The 15,848-nt window shown below is 40.3% G+C and overlaps 1 protein-coding gene across 7 annotated transcripts; it reads right to left on the bottom strand.

Annotated features, from left to right (window-relative positions):
* Positions 1–1,135: 1,135 nt before the first annotated feature.
* On the bottom strand, positions 1,136–14,527 carry LOC125708681 (serpin B6-like). Of its 7 annotated transcripts, none has more exons than XM_048976398.1 (8): positions 13,912–14,516; positions 13,134–13,308; positions 10,927–11,022; positions 10,095–10,235; positions 9,781–9,898; positions 3,040–3,182; positions 2,199–2,354; positions 1,136–1,799 (listed from the first exon to the last, which is right to left on the bottom strand). In XM_048976398.1, the coding sequence occupies exons 2-8, from the start codon at positions 13,296–13,298 to the stop codon at positions 1,380–1,382; spliced, it is 1,239 nt and encodes a 412-aa protein (XP_048832355.1). In that variant the 5' UTR covers positions 13,299–13,308; positions 13,912–14,516; the 3' UTR covers positions 1,136–1,379. The 7 variants fall into 7 exon arrangements, with proteins under 7 accessions (XP_048832355.1, XP_048832358.1, XP_048832357.1 ...); XM_048976399.1 differs by lacking the exons at positions 1,136–1,799; positions 2,199–2,354; positions 3,040–3,182 and adding exons at positions 7,557–8,278; positions 8,678–8,833; positions 9,282–9,424 and having other exon boundaries at positions 13,912–14,484; XM_048976401.1 differs by lacking the exons at positions 9,781–9,898; positions 10,095–10,235; positions 10,927–11,022 and adding exons at positions 3,358–3,475; positions 3,706–3,846 and having other exon boundaries at positions 13,912–14,527.
* Between the last annotated feature and the right edge of the window lie 1,321 nt (positions 14,528–15,848).

Here is a 15,848-nt window from a genome sequence, read left to right as displayed (position 1 = left end):
ATAAATAAAAAATAACAATAAATAATAAAACACCAAGAGGAGAATGGTATTAAGATTTTTAATAGAGACCTATAGTACTGGCAAGTTAGTTTTTTCAATTTCCTTTTCAGCTATCTAGATTTAATGCATTGCTAAAGCGGAAGGTGGGGGGGGGTGCAAGAATGTGAGAATCAGAACATTTTGAATAGCTGGATTGGATGAGCAGGGATAAAGTATAAAATGTTATTTTAAATGACTTAAAGCATAGAGTACCACGTTGGTTATGTGCCTTCATTCTGAATCCCATAAATTCTTGATCTGATTGAAATCTGGGGAATTTGAACGACTTCCAAATAACAGATACTCCTAGGAATCAGAAGACTTGGTGATCATCATGTGTTTTGCATGATCTGGTGATATTATTGCTTCTGTAAAACGCAATTGTATCAAGTGGTTCAAGTGCTGGAATGATCACTGGACAAGAGAGAATATAAATGGCACCTGTTAACCAGTGAAATTTATAGCACAGCGAACTGAACATCCCAGTAGTCCAAGGAATATTCCTCAGCATATAGGAGAAGCAGGACAGGGTATGTGCCAAAGTTGCTGCTAAGGGAACAGTATGGCCTGTGAGAGGATGCGAGGTCACATGTGGGTATATGCTGGGATGGATCCTTGGCTTTGGTAAGTAGCACCATGTGGTGCCTGATTGTAGATGTCTATACTAGTAGGTAAGTAATGTACTTCTCACATCCAAATACAAATACAACAGATAAAGGTCTACAACACACTCAATGGACATTTTAGATTCTGTTACTTTCAAAGAGAAATCACACGAGTTGTTTTTAAACAATTCCCAACAGAAGTTTAGACTTGAAATTTGCTATATATTTCACAACTGAAGATTAGCTTGGATTAACTTGAGTAATATGTTTGCATGTGGAGCTAGATTTCAGCTGTATAAAACTCCACAGAGAGGCGTTTGTAGCTTGTAGTGTCCAGTACCGTGTGTGATGTGCACTCTGGGAAGCTGAGCAGGGCAGGGTGAGCTCCTGCACACAGCAGTCACCTGGGGAGCTGTGCAAGTGTCGTCTCGATAGCTTCAGAGTCACTGCATTTTCCGGGTTTGCCTTATAAACACCCGCAGAGACTTAGATCATGTTACATATGCATTTTTATTTATTTTCAAGGATTTTACTACTTCTCATTTTCAGGATAATCTTTGGTATTTTGTTCAAAATACATTCTAAAAGTCCATAGAAAAAGCACTAAAATTGTTTAAGGTGCACTTTGATAAGCAGGAATAAAAACGCCATTTTTAAAGTAATTTAATGCAGCAAAGCAGACCGTAATCAGTTATCTTTATAATATTTACCCATCTTGTTCCACCTGAGAAATGCTCAGGCTTTGGGGGAACAGAAGCGGCCATAGAAGAGGATGCTCTTAGTGGGATTGTGCCTGATGAAGAACAGGAAGGGGTGGTCTGCAGTGAACATGAGTGGCCGGTTTAATGACGCGCAACAGCCTACTACCATGAAGGCTGCAGTGGCAGCAGCCGCCTCCGTGCCTTCCTCATTTACCTCCACGAAGGCCTTGTGCACCACTTTGGAGAGCACCAGGTCGCTATCGGGAGACATGCCGGAGAAGTCACACTTCAGTTCATCAAAGGCGTCCACCATACCCACGCTGCTCAGCACCTGATTCATATCATAGGTCTCCTCCAGCTTGAACTTGGGCAAGCTCACAGTCACCTCCTGAATGTGCATCCTGTTTGGTCTCGTCCACTCCGTAAAGTTCTCATATGTGAGCTTTTGTTCCAGCTTTGGGAGAAAACCAGGTAGAGTCATTAGCTCCTTATTAAAACTCTAACACTAAAGCATCATTAAATAGCATAGGATACCCAACACATTTTATTGTAACCTTCTAATCTGATTGAAATATCAGTATGCAGAATTTCAAAAGAGATATCAAGCCTGGATTTAGGGTTTTGACCTCAGCATCTGTGGTCATGGTCTGGAATTCTGAAGTTCAGAAGCTGCTTGTCTTACCGACCTCGGTAGCCATTTCTTAATACCCCCTCTCCCCAACTGTTCCTAAGTACCTAGTTATCACCTATCACCTGCACTTATAAAAAGGGAGGCAATGACAAGAGACCCCTACTCTGATTTAAAGGTCACTTTAAACACTTTTTCATAGCAACTTCCTTCATTCAGACCTACCTCCTCCAGCCCATTGACCTCATTTGGTAGCATGATGAGCATGCTGAGCTCATAACCAACATAGGGCATCTCCAGAACCTGACACTTTGCCTCTGGAATGTTGATCAAACCAAAATTGCTTGTTTGGCCCATCATCATCACTGGCACACTCTGATACTAGAGTAAAACATCAGGGGAAGAAGCAGACTGAGTCGATTTAAATCCAAAAGCACAACCTGAAACATCATTAATGTTTGCAAATGTGTACAGCAATCACTGTGTTCTCTCACATATCCATCCATTCTGAATGTCTGAGGTGCCCCTGAGGAGAGGTTCGGGACCTGACTGTTCATCTGGCCTTCCAATCAGATACCAATATATTTTTTGGAGAACAGAGGAAATGCTTGTTATTTTTTGTTGGGTTACTTTTAATTTTCAACAATGTTAAATTGTGTTTTTGCTCTGAGCACATATACCCTTACAACCCAGATAAATAGCTTTAAACATTTCCTTTGACTACCAAAGCCTTTTGCACAGTACTGTATCTCCTCCTACAGTTTTTCACCTAGAAACTCCATTCTACCTCTCAAATGTCCTACCCATCAAGTGTGCTTGTATTTATGTTTTTGATATTGCAGCTACATCCCTTTTTCATCCCTCTTTTGATCCAAATTTTCTCAATAAGGAATAGAAGATAGACGGATGAAAAAGACGGGATAAAGGAGAGTTCATCAAATGAAAGATGGTTGAATACTTTTGAGCTTTTATGCATACAGCAATCATGCATTTTCTTCAGGAAATGTCCTTTCTGGTTAGCATATCAGTTACACATACAGTCAGACCAGTGAAACACCATGTTTACCTTGTTTATTTTAAAGCCCGTTTCCCTTGTGTTTGCAGGACGAAATTTTTTCTGCCAGTTACCCATGAAATAGATGGCATTTACCAGCACAAGTCTAGTCAAGTGGTCAATTGTCCCTGGAGCCAGCAAGTTCTTGATTTTCTCTACAAAAAGAAGGGAAAGAGAAAGGGATGTTCCTTAAATAGCAAGTAAAACAACATTAATATTATACCACAAAGTGGCCATATTGTTTTTTCTCCTTAACCAACAATAATATTTATCATACATCACTGGAGACAGACCACTCAAGTGACTTTTTGGCTGCAGCCACAGACCCACCGTTTGTCTGCTTCTCCACCCAGGTGTTAATATTCACCCTGGCTGCCTCAGCACCTGATTGGAAGTTAACAGGCTCCAGCTCAGCCTTGTAGTGTCTCTTACAGTCAGTAAGGAATTTCTGTGGGGTCATAAGACACAGGAAGTGGGTCTTTCACAATCACCTAACCTTTAGAGGATCTTAATAATTTAGTGGTCAGGCACATGAAAAAGGCAGGAAAAAAAAACAGGAAAGCATTAAACACAACATCCACCACCGACTTCTCATGAATCCTTAGCCAGTCCATAGTAAAGATTTTGTGGAATAATATTGTGGGGGGAGACAGGATTAAAAAATAACGATGATCTCACCTCATCAAACTGATAAGACTGCTCTCCGTACAAGCGGTTGGCAATGCTTAGTGAATAAGGGGCCCCAGGTTTGTTAAGCAAGGACAATAGCTGGCTGAATCCAATGTGAACATCTTCCTCAGCTTTGTGAAAATGCAGAGTCTGCAGGTAGATAACAAACAAGCCTGTGTGGCCTTCTGGATAAGATCAAACTCAGACATTCCCATCACCCCAAAGGAAACTTACATCCTGTTTTAGTGACAACAATGTACTCAAATCAAAGTTTTGTGACAACACCAAAAACATAGTCCTTACTATTGAGGGTTTGGGATTTCTTATTCTAAGATTTCCACTTTTTTCATGCCTGAGGCACTTAATAGACAGACTGCCTAATTTGAACATGTTCCAGTCTGTCTGTGTTTTCTTGCCTTGCAGACTCGCTGAGTAATTGTCAAATAATTAAATTTCCTATTTTGTCAAAATACCATCATCAAAAAAAAACCAAAAGAAAAGGCCAATTAATAAACTTGGTGTGTAATACAGCATGTGCTTGCATTTCTTGGCATTTATGTTTATTTTATGACATCCATGGTTCCATACTTATTTACAATGCCTCTTTCATCTTTTTTCCAGGGTACGGCATTTTTTTTACCATTTACACTTCTAGGCTTCCCCTTGTAGGCCTGTATTTCACATCAAAACGCTATGAACTGTGGGTAATTCCCTCAGGTAAAGTCTGCAGAAATGTGGACTTACAGAAAGCATGCATGAAAGGCTCAAAATGTGAATGAAAGAGCCCTCGTGCACTTGAGAATTTGACAGTGGGACAATCCTAAGCCCTCAAGGACTTAGTGGGAACATGTCTCAAGATTTGTGAGTGCATGAGTGTGGACATTAAGACTGGTACAAAGTCTTATTACTACCTTCTTCTCTTTTACAAAATCAAGCATGTAGCGCAAAAGCAAGTGAATTCTTTACAGATGCAAGAAAAAATAAACAAGAATAGAGAATCAAGTAAAGGTCTCATGCCTTGAGTTGGTTTACCAGCAGAGGGCAGCACAGATCAGTTTCATCACATTCCTCAAACATGCCTAATCAGTTTCTGGCTAAACCTGCAGCCCATGGACCAGCCAGCTCTGCTTATTTAAGCTCAGTGTTTCTTACAACCTCAGTTCAGCCATCAAACCTCTGCTCACATATATCTGTCCACCTGTGGGCTCCAGGCATGTTCCTTGCCTTGTTTTGTTTGCTATGAGTCTATCCTGTGCTGTAACTCTGCTGGAAATGACATCAACAAGACACTTTCTAGGTACAAACCTGCGCCATCTGAGCGGCTGTGTCACCCCGAGCCCCCAAGTACACCGTGGCCAGGGCGGAGGAAAGGCTGAACGGTGAAAAGATGACATTGCCCTTGTTACTGCTACTAATCTTCATAAAAAGATCCAGGGAGAAGCGGGTATTGGCTGCAGTCAGAGACTCCATTGCGAGTGTCCTGGAATGACATTTCAAAGCAGATAATCACTATTGATTTAATGTATTTATTCAGTCCTTACGGACACACTGTCATAAATAAGCAAGAGAAGTTATCTTGGGTGGGTACATAAATAAAGTAGGGCTACTCTCATAAAAAGACAATGACATTGCTTTTTAAAGGTTTTGTACAAAGCACTTGATACTGATACTTTCTAGGGTCTTGATTAATCAACTTTAGACTCAACTGCACTGACAATGATCTCTGGAGACTTTAATAATGTTCGTCTCTCCAAAACCCTGTCTACTATTCCTCAGTTTGTTACATGCAGTAAAAGGCAGGGCAGGACAATAGATCTGATGTATGCCAATGTGAAAATGCATTCAGCTCCACCGCACATCCTCCACTGGACAGATCAGACCATAACCTGGTCTATCTGCAACCAATCAACAAAGCCCTTGTATAGCAGCGAGCAGTGACAACAAGGACTGTGAGGAGAACACTGCGGCGCTGAGGAACTGCTTTGAGGACACAGACTGGGACGTACTGTGTGATGCACATAGGATGGATATAGGTGGAATGACTTACTGCACTAAAGATTATATCAACCTTTGTGTTGATGGCATTGTACCCATCAGAACAGTACATTGTTATCCTAACAACAAACCCTAGGTTACCAGTGACCTGAAAGCTCTACTAAAACAGACTCTTCAGAGATGGTGGCAGGGGGCAAATGAATCAGGTGCAGAGCATACTGAAGGAGAGGATCATGGAGGTCAAAGACATCTACAGGAAAAAGGTGAAGGAGAAGTCAAGACTACATTGAAGCGGATGATGCGGAGATCTAACTGCTGGACAGATCCTACTCCCACCTGGACAAGGCTGGCAGCCCTGTGAGAATCATGTTTTTTTTTTTTTATTTCTCAAGTGCGTTCAACAGTATAAATTTAGCACAACAAACTGACTCTACTACTAACTATAATGCTAGTATATGTGCTGGATTCAAATTTACAAAAGACATTAATACTTACTGTTTAATCGGCGGTGATGAACTTTCGCTTTCGACTTCAGACAACAACAGCGGGGTATGAATCTGATCTTTTCCGGTGTCGAGTTGCTGTCCTCCCCCTACCAAAACCTCTCCCATTTCGCGTGCACACGCATTGATAGTACCGCGCTGCTTTAACCGCATTTAATTCACGAGAGGATTTAAAACGAACGGTTTAAACTAAACTTAAAATTTCTAAAGGCCATTACCTAAGTAAAACGCGAATTATTGTTTGGTTGGAATTATCTGTCACGCTATTTTATCATCTTTATGTAAACTTCTGTTATGGTATTCTACGGAGGAGAAAAAAACGGCAGAAGAAAAAAAAAAAAAGAAGGCATGTTTTGCTTTACAACCCAAAACTTTTGCGATATTACCCAAAACCTTTGAGATATAACGCAAAACTGTTGTGACTTTGAACCGGAAATATGAGTAATCAGTCAATGCAAGGAACATAATTGATAGGAAAACATGGAGCGTTTAGGTAGAGGGAGTCTTGAGGATGATGTTGCAGCTGAGAAATCCTGTCTTCTGGTTGGTGGAGAGTGGAAAAGAAAATGTAGTGCTGTGAGCACTTTCTCCATCATCCACACTTCAAAACCTCTGAAGTGTGAAAGAGTCTTGAATGAGTTGTGATGGGTATGTAGGCCAAAACTTCCTACAATTATTAACTGTGTCCCAGCAAATCGCTCACCACAGTGTAAATGTCATCATTGGATGTATAGGAGTGATGTCGGTTAACCGTTTGCAAAGCCCATAGCACTTCTGCTTCCAGTGTGTCGGCTGAGGAGAATGTACTGAAGGCACCGCTTGTCGTGGGATCCGGAGACCCTGCCAAAGCTGGTCTAGGCCTGTCTGTAGAGGTTGTACTTGCAGGACTGGCAAACAACTGAATGGGGACAGTTGTTGTCCGACTTTTAACAAAATGCTTGTGCTTCTCTCCCCTGATATGTGAATTGATGGCGTTAGAGCCCATTGTTACCAGTTTGATGACTTTAGGTAGCATCGCACTTCGTAGACATTAGTCGTCTTTTTCAAACCCGCCACAGTACTTATTTAAGCATTGACATTAATAACAATTAACTAATTAATATTGTATTATTTAATCAAAAAATTTTACTGTCACAGGCAGATATTTTACATTTCTTTTTTATGTTAGACTGTTTACTTACTAATTGTAACTAAAATAAAAATATTCTTGCAATTCTGAATGCTTTTGAAACGTGTTTTGTTATTTTATAGTTAATTATCTCAGAAACTACAGCCAATCAAGCAAAATCAGTCATATTCTTAATCAGCACCATAAACATAATATAAAATCGCGAGCCTTATAAACACGCGAAGAGGCTTGGATCATGTTGCATATGCATCTTTATTTTCACTCATTTTTCATACAGCACTTGTTCTTAGTTTAAGGACAATATTTGGTGTTCAAATACATTAAAAGGTAAACTGAGAAAGTCAATGACGATAAAACATTTTGAAGGATTTTACTTGTTCTCACTTTCAGGATAATCTTTGGTGTTTTGTTCAAAATACATTCTAAAGGTCCATAAAAAAAGTCCTCAAATTGTTTAAGGTGCACTTTGATGAGCAGGAGTAAAAACGCCATTTTTAACGTAATTAGTATCACGGCGAAGCACACAGTAATTGGTTATAATGCTCAGGCTTTAGGGGGAAGAGAAGCGGCCATAGAAGAGGATGCTCTTAGTGGGATTGTGCCTGATGAAGAACAGGAAGGGGTGGTCTGCAGTGAACCGAGCGGGAATCATTGCGCAGCGCAGCATCATGATGGCTGCAGTGGCAGCAGCCGCCTCCGTGCCTTCCTCATTTACCTCCACGAAGGCCTTGTGCACCACTTTGGAGAGCACCAGGTCGTTATCGGGAGACATGCCGGAGAAGTCACACTTCAGTTCATCAAAGGCGTCCACCATACCCATGCTGCTCAGCACCTGATTCATATCATAGGTCTCCTCCAGCTTGAACTTGGGCAAGCTCACAATCACCTCCTGAATGCGCATCATGTTTGGTCTCGTCCACTCCGTAAAGTTCTCATATGTGAGCTTTTGTTCCAGCTTTGGGAGAAAACCAGGTAGAGTCATTAGCTCCTTATTAAAAGTCTAACACTAAAGCATCATTAAATAGCATAGGATACCCAACACATTTTATTGTAACCTTCTAATCTGATTGAAATATCAGTATGCAGAATTTCAAAAGAGATATCAAGCCTGGATTTAGGGTTTTGGCCTCAGCATCTGTAGTCATGGTCTGGAATTCTGAAGTTCAGAAGCTGCTTGTCTTACCGACCTCGGTAGCCATTTCTTAATACCCCCTCTCCCCAACTGTTCCTAAGTACCTAGTTATCACCTATCACCTGCACTTACAAGAAGGGAGGCAAAAACAAGAGACCCGTACTCTGATTTAAAGGTCACTTTAAACACTTTTTCATAGCAACTTCCTTCATTTAGACCTACCTCCTCCAGCCCATTGACCTCATTTGGTAGCATGATGAGCATGCTGAGCTCATCATCAACATAGGGCATCTCCAGAACCTGACACTTGGCCTCTGGAATGAAGGTAAAACCAAACTTGGCTTTTTTCTCCATCATCATCACTGGCACACTGTCATTCTGGAGTAAAGAAAAAATAAGAGGAAGAAACACATTTGTGTCAATTTATATACAAAAGCACAACGTGAACTGGCATTAATCTTTAGCATGTTGTCACGCCCAGCTCGTCCGATCCTCGTGTGTGCCACGCCCCCGATTATCCACGTGTGCTTCACCGATCGTACCCAGCTGTGTCCAATTATTTTCGCCCAGTCCTGTCTATTTCAGTCCATGTCTTGCCTTCGTTCCTTGTCCGTCATTGATGTTAGTCAGCGCCATTGATGTTTGTCGATGTTCGAGCTTTTGTCCCATACAGCCCTGCTCATTCCTAATAAATCCCCAGTTTGCCCGTACTCTGCCTGCCAGCCTGCTTTCTGCTCGCATCACCTGCCCCTGCGATCACCCACTTTCTACTCCGCATTGTGACACATGTCAGATACACATCAATCCAGTGAAACACCAAGTTTACCTTGTTCGTTTTAAAGGGCATTTCCCTTGTGTTTGCAGGATCAAATTTTTTCTGCCAGTTACCCTTGAAATAGATGGCATTTACCAGCACAAGTCTAGTCAAGTGGTCAAGCATCCCAGGAGTCAGCAAGTTCTTGATTTTTGCTACAAAAGATGACAGAGGAGAAAGACAAAGCTATGTTTATTAAATGGCATAACACATTTTTCAAATCTAACAATTTCAATATTTTATACAAAAAATGTTGGTAGTATTTTCTCAACAGTATTCATCCAGAATAGATTATTGGTCTAGATTTCTCAAATGTGGTACTGAAAAAATTGCAGTAGAACGCTTCTCTGCATGTCTACTTTTCTGCACAACTATTAAGTACATAACTCTTTTGAGCAACCAGTCATTATATGACTGGAGATCTTGCCTCTGTCCAGCTTGTGAAAGTTCGTGTGACATTAACACACCTGACTGGAGATTTGTGAATCATCGGTTATAGTAATGAACGCACCGTTTGTCTGCTTCTCCACCCAGGTGTTAATGTTCACCCTGGCTGCCTCAGCACCTGATCGAAAGTTAACAGGCTCCAGCTCAGCCTGGTAGTGTTTCTTACTGTCAGTAAGGAATTTCTGTGGGGTCATAAGACACAGGAAGTGGGTCTATTGTGATTATGTAATTTTTAGAGGATTTTGAAATTTTAGATGTCAGCAGGAATGAAAATGCCGAAGTTATGAATCCTTGTGCAATTCAAAGTTAAAAGTATACTTTTGTAGATTAAAGGGGGTGGTGTAGGTTTTTTTTTTTTTTTTTAAATAATAATCTCACCTCCACAAACTGATAAGACTGCTCTCCAAACAAGCGGTTGGCAATGCTCAGTGAATAAGGGGCCCCAGGTTTGTTAAGCAAGGACAATAGCTGGCTGAATCCAATGTGAACATCTTCCTCAGCTTTGTGAAAATGATGAGTCTGTAGGTTGATGACAAACATGTGTGGCTTATGTAACAAACACACAGGCATCCCAAAAGAAATAGTTAGGGGGAAAGAAACATCTTAACGTTACCCTTTGACATTCATTGCATTTAGATTCTGCAGTTAATGTGTGTCTGTATATAAAACATGTAACAGATGGGATTTGAATATTGCTGATTAAACTCAATGTATTTAAAATTCTACGCTAAAACTTAGCTGGACATGCATGTACAGGGTTAGGTTAAGATTTTTACTTATGTTAAGTAGCAGACATATAGATCTTATAGCAGAGAACAGTAGCTAATGCTGTTAACTTTTGATATTGAAAAATTTAAATAAATAAATCGGCCGAAAATTTTTGTATATTAACCATATACCATGCATCTCTTGCTACATGTTCATACTTCCATCTTCATAAAGACAATATGTAACACAAAACAATAATATTAAAGGAAATAAATATATATTGATCATGAACTGAAAGAAAATTATGATCTCGATTCTAACTGGGGAAAAAAAAAGTAATGCGAACAAACTGGGACAAATTGCTCATAAGCACCTGTAAACGTTTTAAGCCAAGGCAGTGTGCCCACACATCTCCCACATATTAGTGCCCCGCCACCATATCTTTGACCAAGCCCCAACTCCTCCCCAAGGGTTAGTTAAGGTTTTTTTCAGAACATTTTACCCCTGTCTTCATCCCCACTGGAAGCTGTGGCTTTTGCGTTTGCTGACGCATTCCATGGTCAGATTTTGGTTTCTCTGCTTTAGTGGAGTGGAGTACCTAGCATTACAATTTAGCAATACAACACTTGTGAATAACATGACAATTAATGAAGTTGCCCATATTTAGTGATTATATGCATACCATGTTGGTTTCCTGTGAGTTTTTGAAGGACTCGCATGCAAATATGTGTTTTTACAAAAGGGTGTTGGCTTTCAACACAGAAGAATAGTCAGTTTAACAGACAAACCATTCATTGGTGCATGGTTAAGTGGTAATTAGTTAATGACCTTAAGTCATAAATCCAGACAGTTCAATGACTTGACAATTAATGTAATTAATATAATTAATAATTAATATAATTAAATATAATTAATACAAGTTGCTTGAATGGCCAAACCCAATTTAGACCTGGATACTCCTAATGTCAAAAACTACTGTAGCACCATTCAATTTTTGATTTCAGTACACGCCATGGGTCCAGAGCAGGATTCTTTAAAAGCATGGAGTCTATGTACAAACAGGCTAAAACGGCAAAGGTTTCCCATAGAATAAAGATACAGCAGATCTAACACACACTTACTGCATGAAGCAAAATCATAATCCACAGGAAAGCAAGATGCTGCCCAGTGATGGTGCATCATCTCACTCAGTCTTATCACTACCTTCTGTTTGTCAGTTAATCACACAAATCAAATAATTGCCTCCTGAGAAACAACTCTGCAGAAATTTTTTCATACTCCAAGTAAACACAGTAATTTCAGCCCTTAATCAGAGTGACCAAATAATCCATGTCAGGGAGGAAACTTTGAGCTACTTCAGGTTTTACAAACTACTCTAAAACTGAAAATCTTCTGTGTTTGGCTAAATCAGTTCTTATGATTTGCCTGGTTTATTTCCTTGATTGATAGACTATCCCAGCTGTTTCACATTAACATAAGTGACACATGCATGAATATAGGAGACTGACCAATCAGCACACAGCAAGAACTCAGAAATCCAGGTCCTTTTCATTTACAAATCCTGTCATTGCTCAACTTGTCCTTCCTGACATGGATTATCTGGTCACCCTATGATTAACGGCTTATGAGTTTGTAACATTGAGCACAAAAGTAACTGGAGTCTTTACTGATACAGGGGGAAAAAAATCAACACAAGAACTGGTAGTCAAAGAAAGCTCATCCCAGGCCAGGTAGAGCAGAAGTTCAACACATAAAAACCCAACCTTCAACAATGCACAACTCATATCAAGAAACCAAGCTGGTTTTGTCCTAGAATGCTGAGAAAGCGCACTTTTACTGATACTGTGAGTGGCATTCTATCAATCAAGAGATATTAATGATAAGGTTAACTTGCGGACCAATGGCATAGAATGTAGTTGGAACTCACAAAAAGATTGTTGAGAAAACCTTCATGAAGAACTTAGAAAAGCAGCTGATAAAAGCTGTATTGCATGACAAATCACCACACCCTGACATTACATAAGCAGACAGTATGTGCCGCACCCCTCTGCTTTAGATATAGGACTGTACACCCATAAACCAACAGAGCATGGAAACTCAGGGTTTTTGACCATGCATTTGTCAAAACGGAGGCGTCCGGAGTGAAGAAACTGAGCGAATGAACCAAACATGCATAAAAAAAACCTGTAATTGTACATTACCCGGTGACATGGCTCTAGAAAAACATTTTCATCTGGTAAACGCAACATGATGAAACACATTGATCTAGGCCTGTCAAGACACACAAAGCAAACAACCAGCTGCTTTTTAAAGACACTTGCTTGTGAAATGTCTTCAATACATTTCTGTTTGCTTACAGTTCCACCACAGCAAGGTTTTTTTCACTGCTAAATAACTAAAGTGTAGGAACAGAGGGTTGCTCTGTTCTCTGTTTTTCAGGTCGACTAAAGGGAGAGAAACTCAGGATCACCTGGTGCAGTCGCAAAAAGGACTGTGTGTGGCATACACCTGAAAACGCAGTGGTGACATCTCAACCATGCTGCTCCTTTATGCAAGCTTTTGGAAGAATCAGACTAATACCAAATTAAAACAAAGTAATACAGTAAAACTAGAAACAGTAACCGGGCTATCTGCAGCATGTGCACATTTATTTATTCATAAGTAACTCTGCTGGGAATGACATCAAGAAGACACTTTCTAGGTACAAACCTGCGCCATCTGAGCAGCTGTGTCACCCCGAGCCCCCAAGTACACCATGGCCAGGGCGGAGGAAAGGCTGAACGGTGAAAAGATGACATTGCCCTTGTTACTGCTACTTATCTTCGTAAAGAGATCCAGGGAGAAGTGGGTGTTGGCAGCAGTCAGAGACTCCATTGCGAGTGTCCTGGAATGACATGTTTCAAAGCAACAATTCACCTCTGATTTATTTGTTCATACCGCAGATTTAAATGCCCAAATCACGTTATGCTGGGTGCTATGCAGATTAATTATCACTACAACTCCTTTACTGGTTAGTGTAACAATCTTCGAACATGACTCATCCCGACTCGGTGAGCTCTGGATTCATGTCAAACTTTGAACATATTTTTAATCCTCTGAAATAACTGAACAGACAACATAAATAATTCAAAATAACTATCCAGGGATATAATTTACTCATTTTACCTCCTAAAAATAAATTCGAGGAAGGAGAACAAAAAATCACCCCGGAGCGAACAAACCCGGTCCGAGCTATAGTTACGTGACATCACACAATTACATCTCTGCAAGTTAAACAGGAAAAGTTCAAATAGGAGTAGCGCTTCATCACTTCTTAGTCTTATTCATGTCAGTAATTTGAGGTTATATCATGTCTATATTATCAAACAGCAATTTTATTATGCTATGCGGGGTGTAAGGAATAATCTCTCATAAATCGTAAATTATATAGTGCACAAATTTGTCTTTACGGCAGTTAGTATGTTGTATGTAAGACTTTAATACTTACGGCTTGGCGTGCGGTGAAGGGTCTTTACTTCCGTGATGCACAGCTGGGTATGAATCCTATCCGTTCCAGGTAATATATGTATTTTACCGACCATCCGTTTGACACGCCCAAAGCCATCATCGCGTGTACGCAGTATCCAACCCAGTTCCAGCAAACCACGCCACTTTGCACAGCATTGTTTTCATTGGCTAACGCTATGCCGCTCGGCTTTTAAGTTGATAGTTGTGTTAACTTCTCTCTGGTAATTTTCCCAAGAGGTGAGGAGCATGCACTGATTACAGTGCGTTGCCGCACCCACCACACGACAAACCACCGGAGGGATGAGAACCTGAGTGCAGCCATGTGATGGGTGATACCTCAGCACCACACTAATCCGAATGGCCAATCCTGTCACCAACCCCTGTAAATTGGAGGACCTCCTTATTGGACTGGATGTAGATTAACGTCATACCCAAGTCTACTTTAAATTAACTTTTTGTAGATGCTTAAAATTTCCCTACTCTATTACTGTTATTATTAATACATTAAACAACAGGAGAAGAAAAGTTTAACATTGCTTATGCCTCGCATTCGTCTTCGTCGCGTCTTCCATCCGACACGCCTTGTTTACTGGAGCTGAGTTGGAAATTGCGTACACCCTCTGTCATCTCATCTACTTCCGTATTTGAATAAGGATACCGAGCCAGGACAAATAGAATGAGAGTAACAAACGCATAAATGCCTAAGAGGTGAGCAGCTACGGAAAATCTGGAATTCATTTAGCTTAAAACAGGGTTCTCCAATTTCGGTCGTGGAGGGCCAGAATCCAACACAGTTTGCAGATTTCCCTACTCAAACACATCTTGATCAGCTAATTACCAGGTTTAGTAGGTGTGTCTGAGCAGGGAAAGTTGTTAACTGTTGCAAAATGGTCCTCCACGACCTTAGCTTAAAAAATTAAGCAATCGTTACGTTTCTCCAGCTTTCACATTAACTTTTTTATTGCCAACCACACCTTATGACTAGGCACTCATATTACAGATTTAAACATAACGCAGCAAATGATTCAGCGGGAAAATAGACTTTATATTAATATGGGGGTGGGGGGTGACAATCGGAGTCAGACATGTGACGTCACGTTTAATTATAGGTCGATTCCGGGGTTGGGCATTCCAAAATCCAGTAGCTACATATCCTGACCAGGATTTTCTTTCTACCAACCAGCTGAGTATAAAGAACCACAGTCACAGAATACTCAGCTGGTTGGTAGAAACGAAATTTTGGTCTGGATTTGTAGCTTCTCGACCTGAAATGTCCAACAATGGACTAGTTTTGTTTTTTATTGCATACTTCGGCCAGCTGGCTGGAGTGAGATTTTCAGTTCCAGTTTTTCTGCACACAAATATAACAGTTCTTACTTTGTAAATAGTCTGCTTCTGTATTTAACCGTGTAAATACACTTTGGACGTAGCTAATTTTACGTTTATAATGGTATATAGATTTGCCGTGAGATTTCCATGCGTGAGTCTAAAAAGCGTGAGTGTCAAGGCAGATTCTTGAGATTTTGCAGCCCTGAAAACATACATTTTTTTTGTTTCACCTGAGTTGATTTATATAACAAATCACATCACTTTATACAGTTGGCAAAAAGCGGAAACTTAAACGAACATGAAATCGGTGATAAATTACGTCTACAAATATTTATTTTAATATTTCTATATATTTTAAAATTCAGAGAGAGCAGGCCCGGTGGCATTATAGGTTATGCACTTTGAAGTGATTTTATTTTTGCACTAATGGCACCACTGATTTTACAGTAGTTTCCGGGTAAATAAACATAAGTTTGTGTTTAAAATAGGAGTGAAATCTGTGTCTGTCTACTGCACAGTCAGACCTTAATACCACCCCTTAACATTGGTTTCATTTCATCTTGGTGAGCATAATGACTTTCTGACATC

This window comes from Brienomyrus brachyistius, chromosome 15, assembly GCF_023856365.1.
Source record: "Brienomyrus brachyistius isolate T26 chromosome 15, BBRACH_0.4, whole genome shotgun sequence".
NCBI classification, from domain to species: Eukaryota; Metazoa; Chordata; class Actinopteri; order Osteoglossiformes; family Mormyridae; genus Brienomyrus; species Brienomyrus brachyistius.
The sequence above is the reverse complement of the archived record's forward strand: the minus strand, read 5'-3'. Positions and strand labels throughout refer to the sequence as shown.